The 18,271-nt window shown below is 37.3% G+C and overlaps 2 protein-coding genes across 5 annotated transcripts in view; both read left to right on the top strand.

Annotated features, from left to right (window-relative positions):
* stxbp5a (syntaxin binding protein 5a (tomosyn)) overlaps nucleotides 1–6,856 on the top strand; it is an 88,821-nt gene extending 81,965 nt beyond the window's left edge. For both annotated transcript variants that reach the window (XM_079375445.1, XM_079375444.1), the window contains 5 exons: nucleotides 98–467; nucleotides 1,733–1,898; nucleotides 1,981–2,092; nucleotides 3,194–3,414; nucleotides 3,573–6,856. In XM_079375445.1, the coding sequence (XP_079231571.1) occupies nucleotides 98–467; nucleotides 1,733–1,898; nucleotides 1,981–2,092; nucleotides 3,194–3,414; nucleotides 3,573–3,614 (911 nt within the window). In that variant the 3' untranslated portion in view covers nucleotides 3,615–6,856. The remainder of the gene's footprint in view (nucleotides 1–97; nucleotides 468–1,732; nucleotides 1,899–1,980; nucleotides 2,093–3,193; nucleotides 3,415–3,572) is intronic.
* A 1,261-nt stretch (nucleotides 6,857–8,117) lies between these two features.
* Nucleotides 8,118–18,271, top strand: part of sash1a (SAM and SH3 domain containing 1a) — a 233,123-nt gene continuing 222,969 nt past the window's right edge. For all 3 annotated transcript variants that reach the window (XM_079375670.1, XM_079375669.1, XM_079375668.1), the window contains exon 1: nucleotides 8,118–9,494. In XM_079375670.1, the coding sequence (XP_079231796.1) occupies nucleotides 9,000–9,494 (495 nt within the window). In that variant the 5' untranslated portion in view covers nucleotides 8,118–8,999. The remainder of the gene's footprint in view (nucleotides 9,495–18,271) is intronic.

The raw sequence follows: 18,271 nt of genomic DNA, 5'->3' as shown, positions 1-18,271 counted from the left end.
ATCTTGGATGAAATTTTCAGCAAATTTGAATTTTTGGATCAACTATTCCTTTAATTTGAAGGTTGGTTTGTTTGACATCTCAACCCTCTCTGTACAGGTACTCTTGTCAGGTCGAAGGGCAGCATCCTCCGGATGGCTTTCCTAGATTCTACAGGGTCTCTCCTCCCTTCTGCTTTTGAGCCATGGTACGAACCCAATGCCCCGGCCAACGGAGAGGAGCGGGACAAGGTCCGTAAGAGACGGCCGGTGTCTGTCTCCCCATCCACATCCCAGGAACTGAATGAAAACCAATATGCTGTGCTGTGCTCTGAGAAACAGGCCAAAGTCATATCCCTGCCCTCTCAGACCTGCGTATTTAAACACAACATCACCGAAACATCTTTTGTGCTGCGGGCAGATGTGGTACAGATGAACACTGGCATTTGTGTGGCCTGCTTCTGTGCCAATGGACACATCATGACCCTCAGGTGAGAGAAGATGCCCTTAACATAAGCCAGATGAGGGTTGATTTAAGTTCATTCATTTGGGACTGTGTGTTGGGATGTGTAAATGCATATATATCTTATGAATCCATCATGATTAAACTGGGAAAATATATATTATATTCGGTTTCTAAATAATATTATGTTTATATATTTATTTTAACACTTAGATAAATCTTTAGCAATTAGCATGATTAAGCATGTAAAACTTTTTTCACTTTATATAAAAAAATATCATACATACACTGCCTTTCAACAGTTTGGGGTTGCCACTATTTTTTTTATATTTTTGAAAGATGTCACAATGTTCAACCAGGTTGCATTTTTTTTTTTACAGTAAAATCAGTTTTGAAATATTAATACAATTTAAAATAACTTTTCTATTCTAATATATTTTAAAATGTAATTGAGTCTTGTGATGGAAAATCACTCCAGTCATTACTCATGATCCTTCAGAAGTCATTCTAATATGCTAATTTGGGGCTCAAGAAACATTTCTTATAAGGATCAGTGTTGAAAACATTTTTGTGGAAATTAGAAATTTTATGTATGAATAAAAATGTCTTTACTACCTTTTTTGATTAATGCATCCCTGCTGAACAAAACTTTACATCTTAAAAAAAAAGAAGAAAAGAATAAAACGTACTGGCAACTGTAGTGCAATTTTAAACGTGTAAAGAATTGATATTAAATAACATATACAGTATATTGAATGCTACACTTTTCAAGACTCCAGCTCAGTCAGCCTTTAAAGCTTTGTTTATCCGCAAACTGCCTGGTGGTGTGTTTCAGTGATGTGAGGATTTGTTTGTTGCCTGATATTGATATACTGTAACACATGCAGTAAATTTGGAAATAAGGCTATTTTTAGTATACAATATTGTCGTCTTGCTCCACTGTTCAGCAAAGTCAGAGCCAGGGGGCCTGTTGCTATTGCAACACAGATCTAATCCCTGTATTGCACTCCGAATCACTTTGCTTATAAATCTTCAGAGGACAGAAAGGCAGACAAACATCTGTGTGTGTTTGTCAGTAGGAAGGTCAAAGTTAACCATCAAACATGAAGACCTTGGGGATATTACTGCAGATAGCATCCACAAATATCCAATGTTTGTTTCCTGTAATTTAAAGGCACATTTTGAAGGACAAAATCAGCACTGCCACAGTCTCAGCATTGCAGCTCTTGAATAATAGAGGAGGTGAGAAATCCCAGAGCTGAAGAAATGTCTCACTGTGTCATGCTGTTTCAGTCTGCCAGGGTTGAGACCACTGCTGGATGTAAATTACCTACCCCTGACAGATATGCGGATAGCGAGAACGTTCTGCTTCACTAACCTCGGCCAGGCCTTGTACCTGACTTCCCCTACTGAGATCCAGAGGATCACCTACAGCCAGGAGGTCTGCGAGAGCTTACAGGTGAGCAAAAGTGTTCTTCTAGACTCTTCTGTTGCACAGTATTTACGATGATGTTGACGATGATGATTTAATTGTGTAACAGGAGATGCTAGGTGAGTTGTTTACTCCGGTGGAGACGCCTGAAGCTCCTAACAGGGGATTCTTTAAGGGTCTGTTCGGAGGAGGAGCACAGTCTCTAGACAGAGAAGATCTTTGTGAGTTCTTTTTCATTATCTGCTCTTTACCCTTAGATGCCTAAACTATCACAGCAAAAATGGTACAATAGGAATGTAGACTAGAAACAGAGAGATGATCATTTAGATGTGGGGAGTCTGGAGCTAGTTTTCACACTTTTTACTCCAGTAAATATATTTTTCAGGGTAGGTTCATTTTTGTAAGTCAGATTCTCAATAGGCACAAATTATTTCCCAGTCACAATAGATGTTGTCATTGAAAAGCCAAAATTGTTGCTTTTATCATTGTTAAATTGTTATCATTAATACATTATACAGCATCTAAAACACACGGGCAAGAAAAACATTAAAAATAAAATAACTGGCATGTATGCCAGTGTATTTTATTGTGCATGGTGTTTCGGTTGTTTACCCAACAACTATTACAAAAATATAATTATAATAAATAATTCACTGATTATTCAGATATAACATGGTTTTGAACAAGGTTTTGAAATTTTAATCCAACATACAAAACATTTACATTTGTGAAACTACATTGATACATTTGAACTACAACCTATTACCAATGTTGTTATTGTTCAATAAAAATGGTTTTTGTTAATTAAAATATAAATAGATTAAAATCTTGAACTTAAAAAACCTAAACAGAAAATTAGAAATGTTGCCTGGGCAACTAACTGAAATAAGGTGAAGTTATTGAAATGACTAAAACTTAAAATAATGAATTAATGCTAAATTGAAACATTTTTGGTAACACTTTACTTAAACCCTTTAAGTAAAATGCATTACAGTGTTATTAAAGGGTGTAATGTTTATAATTATTCATAATGTCCGTTGTAATACATTACATCTTGTGAATAATTATAACCAAATTTAAAATGCATAATGTAACAATGAATTGATAAGTGTTGTAATGTATTGAATGTGGTTACAATTATTCATGAGATATATATATCCTAAGTGCTTCCTGTGCCTCTTCGCCATCTTCATGAGTTCTCAAAAATCTTTGCTGTGTTGTCGTAACAGAGAGCTCATTTGTGCTCTGTTGTGCTGTCACCTCATTTGCAGCATTCTTTCCTCCTCGTCTTTTCACACTCTGCTTCTGTATTTGTTTTTCAGTCGGCGAGTCAGGAGCCGGAAAAGCACCACGCAGTCTCGCTCAGCACATTCCAGGTCCTGGGGGTATAGAAGGCATGAAGGGGGCAGCATCAGGCATCGTGGGTGATCTTGCTCGAGCTCGGATAGCGTTGGATGAGAGAGGGCAAAAACTGAGCGAGGTGGAAGAGCGGACGGCAGCCATGATGGCAAGCGCGGACTCATTCTCCAAACATGCTCATGAGGTACAGCGTTACCACCGCTGACGCCAATAACAGATGAATCACTTCGTAAAAATAGCTAAACATTTATATTACATAAGTTCCTTTTATGTGCATTATAATCATTGTGGCAGTGCAGCTGGTGGCTCTAACTTTGATATTCTTTTTACTCCCTGTTGCAGATGATGCTAAAGTGTAAGGATAAAAAATGGTACCAGTTCTGATCTCCACAAAACAGCAGAGCCCAAAGGGACTCAGGAGTTCTCCTACACAGCCTTGTTCATCTGTAATCCTTCTCCCACTCCCATCTTTACCTCTCCTCTGCTGGACCAGTGGGATCCCTCACTCTTTCCTAGCACAATATTAAATGCAGTCTGCTTACAGAACTGCTGCACAGACTGAGAGCGGCCCCAATCTGAGGAATACCATACGATGATGGCGTCCACTCTTCCGTTTTTGTTTGTTTAATATCGCCAATCCTCTCTCATGGCGGCTGGGCTTTACACGCCATGAAATTCCATTTCTTCTCTCAGTCTTTGAATTGTTTTTGTGCTGTTATTTTTTTTGCAATCACGTCCTGCCTCCCACATCGGAGAGCAGTAAGAAAACAAAAAAGACAGACAGACTAAACAAAAAAATACAATAACTAAACAAACATAAAAAAAGAGTATATATACATAATTCTATATAAATCTCCATTAAAGTCTGTAAAAATGCCATATTCGCTATTGACTGTCAAGGAAAACTGAAATACGAAGACACCAGGTGAAGCACGGATAGAGCTCCGTTCACTGGAAATGATGTCATAACATGGAGGAGTCAAACATTTCAGAAGAGAGAACATCTCCCTTCTCCAAAAAAAAAACAAAAATGGTATATTTGGTATATTTCTGTAATTTTTTTTCTTTCTAAATTGCCCCTTTTGGTTTAATTACCATTTGCATATTTATTTATTTTTATTTATTTAGCAAAAAAATAGAAATAATTTGTAAAATCAACTGTAAATGTCTAATTAAATATACAATGCTTTTGGGTGATATTTTTACGGGAATTATTGTGAATATCACTACAATAATGCTTTACATTAAAGTACCATCTAGAGGGTTTATAAGAAGTTGACATGATCCAGAGAATTAAATGACAGATCTATGTGGTAAATGAATGAATTATGAACTAACTATTTATAAACCAACCATGAGTGATTTAATGATGGTATTTTCATGTGATACATTATACAGATGTTTAAACTTTCTATGAAACTCGGCACAGAAAATATCTGGTCTCGACTGCTTTGGGAAAGAAAGTAGGGGAAAAATTAAGGTTTAAAGTTAGCCATATTTTGTTGGGTAGACAGCCATATAGACCTCAACAGCTAGAACGTTTGTTGTGATTGAAAATGACATCACAGTTTCTTTGGTGTTGACTCTGGGATTTGATTTTGTCCATTAGACCAGCTTTCTCATTCCTGCATACTGCATAGATTTAATATAGATGCTCAGTTGAACATGCAGAGATTGTACTTTAGTAAATATTTTGGTCCACATTTCAGTTGTTAAATAAAAAGCACTTACTGTATTCTTGGAAATGGCTCTTTTCATACCTGGAAATTTGGAGCGGTTTTCCAGCTCTAATCTTTGGTGTCTTGAGACTTTATAAGCGTGAAGTAGGGCAGAACGCTTTCACTGACTTGGAAACAATATTCATTGTAGTTCTGAATGTCAGGATTCACACTGGTGCTTCATGTGTAATGCAGTGGCACGTGGAACGTACTTCAAGATCTTCTTCATCTGTGAAAACAACTACAATGAGTGTTACGTGTACATTCCAAACCAGAAAACTAGAGTTTAGTAATATTAAATACAAAAAAGAAATTGTATGGCAAGTGTCTTTCTTGTCCCATTTCTCCCTTTAATCCACATTTTAGTGCCATTATATTTATTTGTGGTTTGCAAGAAATGCTGCTATATATGTTGCATTGATCACATGATCCATTGTTGTTCCAGATACTGATTTTCACTTGCCTCTCGCCCAAAGTTTTTTGCCATTCTGTGAATGAAAGAAGTAGTTTGACAATCTGGGAGCATAAATTGCAAGTGGTCCAGGCCATACTGACCCTAAGACAGTTGCCATATCTTTTCAAACGCCAAAGATTTTCTTTCATTGAGTTCTGTATTCCACTGACTGTGTTCGACAGCTGTTTGTGTCTGAAGTACCACTGCATATTTCACCAGTAACAGTGTTGAGGACTTTTCTGATGTTTTTGGCTGTGTGCTAGTCTGCCTTTCATGTGTTTCGTATGCCGTACTTCAAACAAAGAAAAATGGGGGGACAAAAGAATTACAAAACAAAACTAAGCCAATCTCTCTCAGACTCTAAATGTTTCTCTGTGTTGGACTCTATATTCTCTGTAGATGTGTTTTCATGCCATGGTGTTATAGTGTTTCTGAAGACCGGGTTTGTTTTTGAATATCTCGCTCGTATGTCATCTCTCCTGATTAACTAATTAAATTATATTTGTACGATGTGTATTTTTCTCTGCAGTACTGTATTTCCCTGAATAGATATCCTTGTCATATTTTTAATCATCGATTATTGAAAAATTATTTTTATATATGCTTTGAGGAGGATGTATTTTGAGCTCATTGGGCTCTGTTACTTGTCTTCATATCTTTTTTGTTTTCTGTTGTGTGGTCTGTTTGTTCATGCCATCATTGACACAACAGGGTGATTTTTGAATTCAACATGAGTGAGTGAGCTTTTCCTTGAAATTCTCGCATATAAGTGTAGTTCATTATAAAAATGCCTACATTTGATTATGTGTGTTGGAAAATACATTTTAGGCCCCGACATGGTTGATACAATTCAAAACCAAAAATTGTTTTCCAAGATGGTGGCTCGTGGACTCATGAGATATTCCCAGGAAATATTTCATGTCCTAGGTTGCTATTTTGTCATTGTCAGTCGATAAAGTATCCAATCAGCCGTGTTGAACTGTAATGCTGTAAATGTCAGTAAAAAGTGTTCTAACTCCAGCAGAATTGATTGATCACAACTTCAGTTCATTCATGTCTGTTTCAGAGAGGTTTCAGACTCACTCTTGATGTGAACCTGGTTGTTTGCCCTTTGTATTCTTTCATGACTAAGGAGAAAAAAAGTTCTTGTTGCTTTCTTGGCTTTAATTTAATTTCATTTATTCATTTAGTAATGTTTCATGTTGACTTTAAGTGAATTGTTTTATTTGTCTCAGACAGAACATTCTTACCTGAAATATTACACATTTAACATGCAGAAGAACCTCATTCATTTCCTGAATATAACGGTTATCAGTGGGTTGCAGTATTTTCTCATTGTAGCCAATTACTTGTACAGTTTTATGCAAATTTCACATGGATGTTTATGACTATCTGCTGCCACAAACAATTTAGAATTTCTGTAGATAGAAATTACTGTGCAATGGAAAATAAAACGATGTAAAAATCTTTCCTGTGTTGTCTGGCTCATGGTTCTAGTTCTTAAAATCGGTTCTTGATCAGAATAGTTTGTAAAACGGTCCCATTTTATTAAGCATGTAAAGTGGGGACAATTTTTATATTTGTATTCTTTATTAAGGCCTTTATTAAGAAGAGCATACTTATTTGCCAGTGTGTTGGCTGTGATTGGTTGGATGTTGCCTAACCACGCCCGCTATAATTATGTCAGGCAAACGACATGATCTTATACCTTTTTTATATATATATTATACTATATATTATAATACTATACTATAATATATATAATTTTTTTTCTATTGTGACTGCTTCCTTCTTTGTTGTTCGTATTAATTAAATTATTAATGACTGTAACATTCTGCTGCTTTTTAAAAGGAAACACAAGGAAACTTATGTGTCCCACTTCTGCTGAACTCACCCTTATTGATCGTGTAGGTGTACTATGATCGATATTGATATAATATCTCAAAGCAGTGAGAAGATATGAAAAGGATGCTGCTATACTATAAAAGACCACAAGGAGGGGTAGTAAGACAATGAAAAATGATCAAACTGCGTACGACTGGTTCAGCTAAAGGAGTAAAAAAGCAGGTCTAATCTGAAACAACAAAATGAAGAAAAAAAAAACGTTTTAATAAAAAGCATCCCCTAGAGCATAAACATTTCTCAGTTTTAAAGAGCACAATTTTAATAGTATGCATTTTGTATGAACTATAGGGGTGAATTCAGGTCGACTGGGACACTTTTTGCCACTGAAATGACTAGGAGCTTCCCAAACAACCTGAATTAATTTTAATATTATGAATACGAATGTTTTCTCCAATTGCCAACTACCGTATTTAAACAGGTGTTAATTTAGTATCATTGATATAGCCTACTATTATGATATTTAGGCTATTGAATTAGCTTAAAATTATATTTTCATTTTTTTATTTTAGTTTTAGTAATTTTGTCAGTTTTAATAGGCTATTTATATTTAAGCTTAGTAATTCTAGTTCTTCAACAAACATTTCAGTTTGTACAACAACATTTTTCATTTTCGTTTACAGTTTAAAGTTTTTCTTCTAATTTTATTTTTAGCATGCAAAATCCTAACAATCTTAATCAGATGTGTACATTGGCTTTTTTTCTAGCCCAAATATCTATTTTGCCCAATTTCAAGGCAGGGGGCACCATAAGACTGTAGTATAAAGTGTACAGCGCGTGCAGCAGCGCTTCTGATTTAAATCCTCTTCCAGCAGAAGAGAGGAGACACGCGCTCCTGCGCAGCACGCAGCCTGCCGTTTACATTTACCCTCCTCGGCTTTGCCAAAAAAAAAAAAGTGACAAAGTTTCGGATTAAAACGATACGGAAATAAATTCTGCCTATTTGTTTTAAGAAGCGCCATGCCAGGGTTTCATTTACCCCAAACTCTGACAAATTGACAGTTTTGACAGCTCGTGCCCAGATTCAAACCGTATCTGCTCACCAACCGTCGCCTCGCTGAAGAAAACCGATCTTTTTCGCCGCCAACGCGATTACGCTGCTCAGCAAATAGTGGCAAGAAGTCTGAAACCACATGTGCTCGTCTCCAAACCGGAGAGACGCGGTTTCATTTGTCTTCAGAGAGGAAAAGAGTGGGCTTTAAGCCACACTGAAAGGCACAAGGGAAGGAAGGACGGTCTCGTGAGAGCGCTGGAGAAGAGCATTGGAAATTCACGCGGTGCGTAATATTCACGTTTCTTCTGGGCACTACTGCGCCAACAGTTGTAATACACGAGGGGAAAATGTAGTCTTTGTGAATGGTTATCAGTATAGCCACTTTAGACGCTAATCGTTACCGGTGAATGGCTCTTTAAAGGCGGTGAAGGGAGGCGGTAGTTGTAGAGTATATGGCAACGCCAAGTTGAAGGGTCTCGACATTGTCGGTATTAATAAACGCTGAAGTGCCCAGCACCGTCTGTTTAACATTTATGGGCTCGTGGATATTTTCTAAACATCCCCTGCTATCAAAAAGTGGAGAGAAATTATGAATAAAGATGACGTTTTGACTGGGATATTCACGTAAACCGCGGGCGCACGCGCTGTCAGTCACCTGCTCACAAAGGTAAACGCACCTTTACGCTTAAACACCGTTCAAAATGATGACCAACGGACCCAGCATCGTCTACGAATGGCTGAAAACCCTTCAGCTGTGTCAGTATGTCGAGGCTTTTGTGGATAACGGATACGACGACTTGGAAGTTTGCAAACAAATCGGAGACCCGGACTTGGATGCTATCGGGGTGTTCATTCCGCACCACCGCCAGCGGATTCACGATGCCGTGCAAAGGTTGAAAGATCACGAAAAGGAGACGGCCACTGGGCTTTATTTCACCCTGGAGCCGGTCTCACCTATATACACGATTCGCATGGCCGAGCAATGTGAGTCTAGGCTGCGGGGCTCCAGGTCATGGACTGAGCAGAGCAGTTATAGAGCGGCGCGCAGCGTGGGGTACATGGGGGCGTCCAGGAATCTGACGCTGGGGAACCGCAAGGAACTGGAAGTCTACCCAAAACTGAAGCTGAAGATCATGATCAGGGATAAACTCATTAGGGACGGGATAAACCTTGCCAAGCAGCCATACTCTAATAAGGTGAGTAGCTGTGTTTACTTTTTGTCCCGCGTCGGTATAAACCACATGGCGTGCCCTTGAATCAGAAATTTGGATTGTAAACAGCCTCAGAAACACAAGCTCAGTATAAGGATACAACCGAGCTATGTGATTAGAAGGAGAGGGTAATGGGATAGGACCATTTGGCTTGGATGCAGGGATATGGAGGTTTGACGACTGGAGTATTGTGCCTTAATCTGGTTTCCAAAATACGATCAATAGCCTACTGACCGATTTTAGACGCACTCTGCGTTTCTAATGGCTTTTTGGGATCAGTAGGTCAGCTAGAATTGATTGGCCTGTGCAAGAAATGCTCTCACACTACATGCATCCAACATTCAACATTGGATAATTCAAACCTGACCCATCTCCTTTTTTGTGTGTTTGAGAACTGAGGCTGGACGTTCAAGGTGGATACAGAATCAAAGGGAGAGAGAGCCTCAGAGAGGTTGGGTGGGTGTGTGAATGTTGCAACCCTGTATCAGATTGAGTATTCATTACACTTTATTATAGAGATTTAATGAGGGGGATTTGTTAGACTGGTAGTACTGGGATTTAGATGTACAACAGCTTAATGCTCTCAGATGATCACTGGCCTTTTAAAAATAGGTGTTTGAGTGTGCACCACAGTTTCCCCTTTGGAAAAAAAAAAAGAATCTTTCTTGTGATTTTTATAGTTCCCAGCAGCTGGGTAGTAAAATGACAAAAAGAATTTCCAGAAAACTGGACAGCATTAGAAGCTTCATCTCTTGATCCATTTATTGGAATGGATTGTTGGAGATGTGGATTGTTTTGAGGATTGTACAGATGGTTTGCTGATTTAACCATCTTTTCTTAGAAGTTAATGTATGCTTCGGTTCAATATCTTGAATCAGAATTGGTTTCGTTTATGAATGTTGATGACATCAGTTATTATGAGGTCACAGAATGCTTGGACACCCTGATTAGTCAAGACAAGGCAGTAATAACTTTGACATCATAAGGATATTTGAAATCAGAACAGGTCAAATCTTACTGCCTTGTAGGGGTTTATTCACCCAAAAATTAAAATTCTGTCATTCACTACTCATCCACATGTCATACCAAATCTGTATGACTTTCTTTTTTCTGTGAAACTAAAAAGAAATTTGAATATTGCCGATGTCCAAAGAGTATTGGACCCCATTGACTTTCATTGTATGGACAAACACACTGAGACAGTTTTCAGTGTCTTTATGTTGCTCAGAAGAAAGGAGTATTAAATGACATTTTATTTTTGGGAAATTCTGATGCCCATTTTTTTAATTTAATGAAATGATCATTGATCTCTTCATGAATCGATCACCAAAAGTCTACAACTTTAAATGAGTTTAAATGAGTGAATGTTTCACTTTGTGCCGCATCATGTTTAGAGGCGTGGAAATGTCCCCACAATAACAGACCAGTGTGTAAAACTCTTGCATGTATTTTAAGGAGTCTATGCTGCGAACTTTACATATTTCACATACTTTTGAAAATCCTTTTACTCCATACTTTTGAGTACATTTAGTTCACTCTGATAAGTGCTTATTGTGATGGCTTTCTTCTTCCACGAGGGGGTTTGGCTTTTTCTACAACTTTAAAGAACATGATGCATACGTCTTGCGGAAATCCAGTAGAATTCGACCAATCAGATGTCGACATCGAAACTCCTGAAGTATTTCCAATTTTTTCTGCCATATGCATCAGATGTTCAGCCAACGCTCAGCATTGTTCACACCAGTTTGCATTGCTTTTTATGCTTCACTGTTGCCATCTAGTGGTAAGGCATGCTGACCGTATCCCATACATTGATCACTCGATTTTCATTTTTGTTGAAGGGTGTAGTGTTAGGTTTGGGTGTGGGGTTGGAGAAAGTTTTGAAGAAATAGACCAAATTGTCCTCATTCACTGGTGCTGTTTCCCTCCAGAGAGCTGTTACTGTAACCACATTATTGTGCTTGTTTGGGTTCAATGTAGATTGTCTTCTAATTTTAGCAAGATTCTGATCCTCACAAGTCAACCCAAGTATTTAAAAGTCTCATTTGATGCAGCCTGTTCAGAAAGTCCCTTGTATGTGTCTGTTTACTTTGAAATGATAAGCTCACAGCATATGGTCCCTCAGGCACTCAATGAACATATGCTTGGACAGAATGAACAGCACAGTTGTGTGGAGTGTTCAATTCATTGTTGATTTATGAGACAACAATATATTACGGTGTTAAATTAGGGAAGTAATTAATGTTTTTAGTTCCCATGTGATGTTGAGTTGAGTATGTAGTGCTGACGTTTTATGTCAAAGCTTCATTGCTGTAGTAGATCTGTATGTTGCTCCTGTGAGGTTTCAGTAGGCTAAATAAACTTAAACAATGATGATCTAATTGTGTTACTCTCAAGATTGGATTTCACCATTGGGTGGAACGCTCATGTCTGATTTAAAGTATTAGCTTGATGGATTTTCAAGTTCATATCAACCTCATGAGTGCTTAGCTACTGTATACGGTCATTGTGAAGTGGATTGTGGGAAACTGTTGTAGATATTGTGTGTCTGAAATGCATGTTGCAGTGCAAATGATTTACTTGTCCTTAAGGAAAAATCTGTGGATTGCTGAATTTGTCTGCTGCTGCAGCTCTTCACATACAAACACTGATTTATTGTATGTAGACTAAACCTTGTAAAATAATCTTCTGTGAATTATTCCCATTGAAACTCTGCATTAGCTTTCCTCACTTCTCATTAGACTGTTTATCCACAAATAGATTACAGTAGTTTTATGGCTTGTGCAGCAGTGGTTGTTTTGTTTATAGTTGATCTTTGAAAACTGTCTGCTAGCAGCTCTTAATAGATCCTTTGACAGGCTGTAGAATGTCATCCCCTCACACACCAGACCATAATCCTTTTCATGATGCCACAAATGACCTAAGGGGAGCAATAAATACCCATAATGCTTTCCTTCTACAGAAGAGGTTTATTTATTTAATTATGTCTTATCAGTTTTACTCGCATGATAGATCCGTTAATACACACAGACATAAACAACAATTTTGGCCCATGGCCCATGTATTTCACCATTTTGTTTAAAAAAAGTATATAGCTTACATGGTCTGTCTCAAACTGAGGTCTCTGCATGGAGATAATATAGGGGTTCACATAATTTTTTGTCCAGTGGGAAAACGCTACAGAGGTATTGTAAAAACCACAATCACACTTACTCTTATTCTGAATGCCCTTGTGAAAAAATATTTCCTATCCACATCTCAAAAAATAGCACTTTGTCATTTAAAAACTCTCCATTTCTGTGTTTTATGCAGAAGCATCATGACCATTCATATCGAGCGATCTAGATTTTAGACAATCACTTTTATTTATTCTTTTTTTTTTTTTGAGTCACATTGTTCACAGGTGTTTTGCTTTAACTAAATATTCTACCTACCACTTGTTTACCTACCATATGTTGCTTAAAACTCTTTTTCGCTTTGTTGTAAAACAAAATTTCAAAGCTACTCTTTCAATAAAAAAAATTAGTTCATGGGAAATTCAAAGCATATCAGTGGCTGCCATGTTACGATGCAAATTTCAGTTTCAGAAGGGTGCTTGCCTTTGTTGCTATGTGCACTTTTGCCAGTTCTGCACTGATGTGGGCTGCAGTGAGCTGCCTGTTTTGACCTAAGTAGTTATGTCAGCATGAAATTAAAATTCATTATACCAATTTTCTAAATGCATATTATTGATATTTTGAGTTTGGGCATGTTTTACTGCCACTAGCACACCTCAAAAATTACATAGATGGTACCCTTGTTTTTCTCCAGATATTGTTGTTTCAAGGCACGCTACGCTATGTTGCGATGGCTTCAATATAGTGCACAGAAATAGAAAAGGTTCAGAGATGCATAGGGAAATGTGATTTGTAGTACTCATTGTATTGAGTTTGATTCTGTAAGTGTCAGCATTTCCATGTTATGTTAATGGAACTCATAACTCTGAAATTAGATTTCGTTAAGCAGGCTTCAGATTCCCCTCTATTCGCCCACAGACCTCCCACAATGCTTCACTTCCATTAGACAGCTCTGCCAGTTTTTATTTGAGTTGAACTTCAGTCAGTGTACTCAGCCATGGACCGAACGTAATTGTTGGATTACCAATATGGATTTTACATTAACAAAAATACTGACAAATTGATACTTTGAGGTTCGCAGTCAACTGTGTTTGCTCTGTCTGTAATTTGGTGAGACAGAAAAATAAATAGTGATAATTGATAAATAGTGCACAAAAGATGAAAAATAATATATACATTTTGTGGGAAAACAGCTAAATTTATAAATGTACATCAGCGCATACACTAGCTACATTTTTACATCAATCAGTTGAAATTGGTGCTGTTTCTCCGCATGAAAGGCACTAAAATCAAGCAAGCAGTTTTGAGCATAAATTAGCTAAAATCCTTAAAATAGTTAACATAGCATGAGCTGTTCTATAAAAGATTATAACTTATGTATGACTATAGTGTATGGACGATTTGTGTTTCACTGGTCTTATAAACTGATGTGGCTACTGATTGACCCTTTGCAGGGAGTTTAATTGACAGGTGATCTGACCAATCATAATGCTGAATCTGACAAACAAACCAAACTGGAGAGTAGATTAACATTGGTGTACTTGAACCTGAAAAATGGTGCGTATTGACCTCTTTCCGCAGTCTAAACAAAATACCTTCTGATGGTCATTCATGTTTATTTCATGCTATAACGAGGAAAGAGATGATTGGTTCTCATGCCACTTGGACTGAGGCGCTACAGCAATCTGTCACAACACATTAAAGATGCATAAAACGGTATTTATTTTTTAAATTTTTTGTTCCTTTCATTCCTAAAGTAACCTACTGTGTCAGTTTTCCTTTTGCTCCGTGAAGTACTTTTCACTGTGTGAGAACATTATGTGTGGCGTGAGAGCGCCATGGCTTGTCGGACACCGTAACAAAGGCTTTGCAAAGGGTCAATTGTGTTGCAGCCTCCTTGAGTTTGTTTTTTTATTTGCATTATTTTGCTTAACTGCTAAATTGTTTGTTGGTTTTTAGTCAAATTGGCCTCTAATACTGGTTGTTGTTGTAAGAGTGCAGTTTATGATGACACTGCAAATCAGCATGTGGCGGAATGACATCTGTCAATACACTAAAATAACCCACCATACTGTATATCCCAATGGGCATAGCTGCATGTACCGTTTACAACAACTGCATGTAATATGGCTGTAGAACTACACCATATGGCACAAACTTATTCATGTCGTGTGTTAACAACAAATCTCCAGGCATCATATAACATGTCAAAGAATGGCCCAACTGGGAGATTTTTGTGTTGGTGCACATTTTGTTAAGTTATTAATTAATGCAGCACACACAGACACACAAAAGAAGAAAACGAGTAGAGTGCAGGCAAGTAAATAGAATGACAGAAGAAGTGTTTGAGAATAAGTGCATAAGAGCATAATTTTTTCTCTTAGCGCTCTTGCTGTTTGTTAAAACCATTAGGTTTAGCTGATTACTGTTAATGTGACTTTTACAGCGTGAGCGTGCAGTGAGATGAAAGGTAGAGAGGCCGCTTTTCTTTCTCCATTATTGCTGAACATTCTTCCCACCTGTTTTGGAATTCTTTGAGACTTTATGTTTCCATGGTGACATTTACATAAACACATTCCACCAAAGAGGGGAAAATGGGGGTTGATGGCATCTAATTACCTGTGATTTTATAATGCTCTTTGCCAGGGTCTGCACAGGACACATTTATTCAGCTTTAATCCCTATTATACCATTAAGGTCCACATTAAGGTTTGTGTGTAGGTGTGTGCGTGCTTGTCTGCTCACGGAGTTGTGCTTTTTTTTTTTTTTTTTTTTACTGCAAATTGAATTCTAAATCCATATGCGCCTGCCTTTGATTTTTGACAAGAGCGATGATGACTGCTGATTTTCAGACAGATTCTGTTCAGCGTACAGAAAACCAGGGAGGACAGATGAAATGGGATTGGGATGTCGGTTGCCATGGCAACATTTGGTGGTAGTTTTTGTACTAGGATTGTGAAGGGGTGGTTGTTTGTGGATTTTATTTGGATCATTAATTTAGTGATATTATCATTTCCCAGAATTTTCACAGTAAAATAACCTTTTTGTTTTCTAAAATTTTGTTATAGCAATAGGGTTTCGGTGTTTTATGAAGGGTTGAGCAGGGCCTGTGGTGCTGTTTGCTTGTGTGCATCTCTGCGTGTCTCTGTTTGTGTGATAGTTTGGGTGCTCACTTTAATTCTTACTGACTGCCAAAGGACACTGTCCACTGAACACACACACATGCACATACATACTCCGTCCCATAGGCATATTTTTTGCCACATTATACAAGTACACTCTGCACTAAAAGCACACAATTCAGCTTATTCTGTTTTTCCACTGACATGTAAATTTACCAACCGCAGTTGGTTTTGTTTTTTTGCATCCTGTTTAGGGGTGTGTTTATATGCATTAGAAGAGAGTTCCACAATATTAGAAAAAAAAGAAATAGTTTGGTAACCTCAAGAAAACAGTGGAAAATGTGTGTAGACTTTATCAGAATTTCTGTGCATTAAATATTGATTATTTTGCAGGCATCTCAGAAAGCAGAACTCAATAGACATTTCTGCTGTCTCATAGATATCTAATTTACTGTCTATTAAATGTCTCAATCAAATCCAGTTTAGTTGTTGTTACAAAGCTCTCATTGTTTCAACTTGGTACCTTTTTGACACTGTTTCAATTCATGGCAGAACGATGATAATATTCATGTGATCTGCTAAGCTCAGTGATGAGTTGATGGAACATGATTTCTCGAAATCCACATGTAAAGGCCAATACACTGAGGCACCAAAGAAATATTTCATGTAAATGTCAGGCAGTGAATCATCAGTCCGTTGGTCTGATGATCTAAGTTTGTACAACAGCGAGTCCTTCTCACTGAAGAGAAAAAAAAGCTTTCAGGCTTCTGAACAGCTTTATAGCCCCAAACCTTTCCTGTCAAATTCTCCAAACTTGCAGTAACAGTTGGTCGTTTGCACTAAAGCATTTGTTTTGTGTCTCTGCCACTGGCCGTGTTTCTACAGATTGAGCCAATGAAATCGGGGAAATAAATGATTTTGCCAGTAATTAAATCAATTATTTATTTAAAACATAATTTACCTTCTACTTGATTATTTCATGTCATTACGCACTGCTTCTGTGCTTCCATTCTTCTCAGGCGCCTGGTCATCAGCCCTGCATCCACGAGACATGACCTTGTTTTTCATAGAAGAGAAAATTTACATTTCAATATGCATGAAGGAGCAACTAAACAAAATCTGTAATTGTAATTAGGGGATGGTAATCAGAGCTATCTAATGACAGGGGTTGGGAAAGGACAAGTGTGTAACTTAAATCAACAAATGACAATCGTTTTAGGGCTAATGCATGGCAATAGTAAAGTGGGAAATTCAAGTGTTGATTTACATATCCAAATACCTGCACATATCCAAATATAGATCATTTACATGTCTAGGTACCAAATCGATCCTATCTGTAAAAAGGGACAAAGGGCTGTATTCGAAGCACTTTTTTAAATGTGTAATTGACCTAAAATGGAAGATTCTGTCATTATTTAATGACCCTTCAACACAAAAGTAAAAATATGATGCGACACTGGTTTTACTCGAATGAAACGGTAAAATGCTTGTGAAGTGACTCTGAGCAGTCCTTGAGATGCTGTTTATGTATTCATGTCCTCATTGAGATGGCAGATGCTGAAATCACAGCGAGCGTCAGGCGCGCTTCAGTGTATGTAGTAAAAAAAAAAAACTTGCGTTTGCTCCATTCATTCATACAGAGACATGCAGAACAACTTTTGCGGCTTAATATTTACAGATACTAGTCCATGTCGCGATTTGATTTAAGTGTAATGACCTACTTTTGATTAATTCATCCAAACTTTGACAAATTCCGTGACATTCAGTGCTAAACTGTAAATTCCGTTTTTATAACTGGATTCCGAGATTCCATCCGCGGCTTTCTGCAACGGGTACTCGGTACCACCGGTACTTGAAAAAACCTGGTACCGTGACATTTTAATTTTTTTAGTACCGACTTGGTACCGAAGTACCGGGTCTTTTGACAACACTAAAAGAATGGAATGCTTTCAAGCTTCAAAAATTATGATGACAGAATTTTCATTTTTGGGTCAACAGCTTCTTTAAGAATAGGGCTGGGTATCGTTCAAAAATTTTCGATATTGATACTGATACCTTGAGTTCGATACCGGTTCCTGAACGATACTTTTTTCGATACCAATTTTACATTCTCAAAAAAACTATTTTTTTTCGCTTGTTGACATTTATACAGACTCAAAGCCTCATCTCCTCAGCCACTGCACAAAGGAACAATATATCCAACACAATAAATCAGTGCAAATAATTAAAGTTCAAATAGTTTTCAGTTTACACATGTTAGGCTACATTTACACTAGTGCGTGTTCGTTTTAAAATGCATAGCTGAGACAAAATCATCGTTTCTATTAATTTATTCTAGGTTGTTAAAGACTTCAAGAAATTGAAAATCTTTATCCACCTCATAAGTGTGTGTTTTGATTTTCTTTCACCATATGTTTTATTGTTAGTAAATTATGGTGTACTATGTCTAATTATTTGAATGCATAAAAACAACTTAGTTTATTCAAATTTATTCTAAAAATAGCCTTATGAAATGTTTTATTTT

This window comes from Barbus barbus (assembly GCF_936440315.1).
Source record: "Barbus barbus genome assembly, chromosome: 24".
Classification (NCBI taxonomy): domain Eukaryota; kingdom Metazoa; phylum Chordata; class Actinopteri; order Cypriniformes; family Cyprinidae; genus Barbus; species Barbus barbus.
This window is presented reverse-complemented; position numbering and strand designations above follow the sequence as displayed.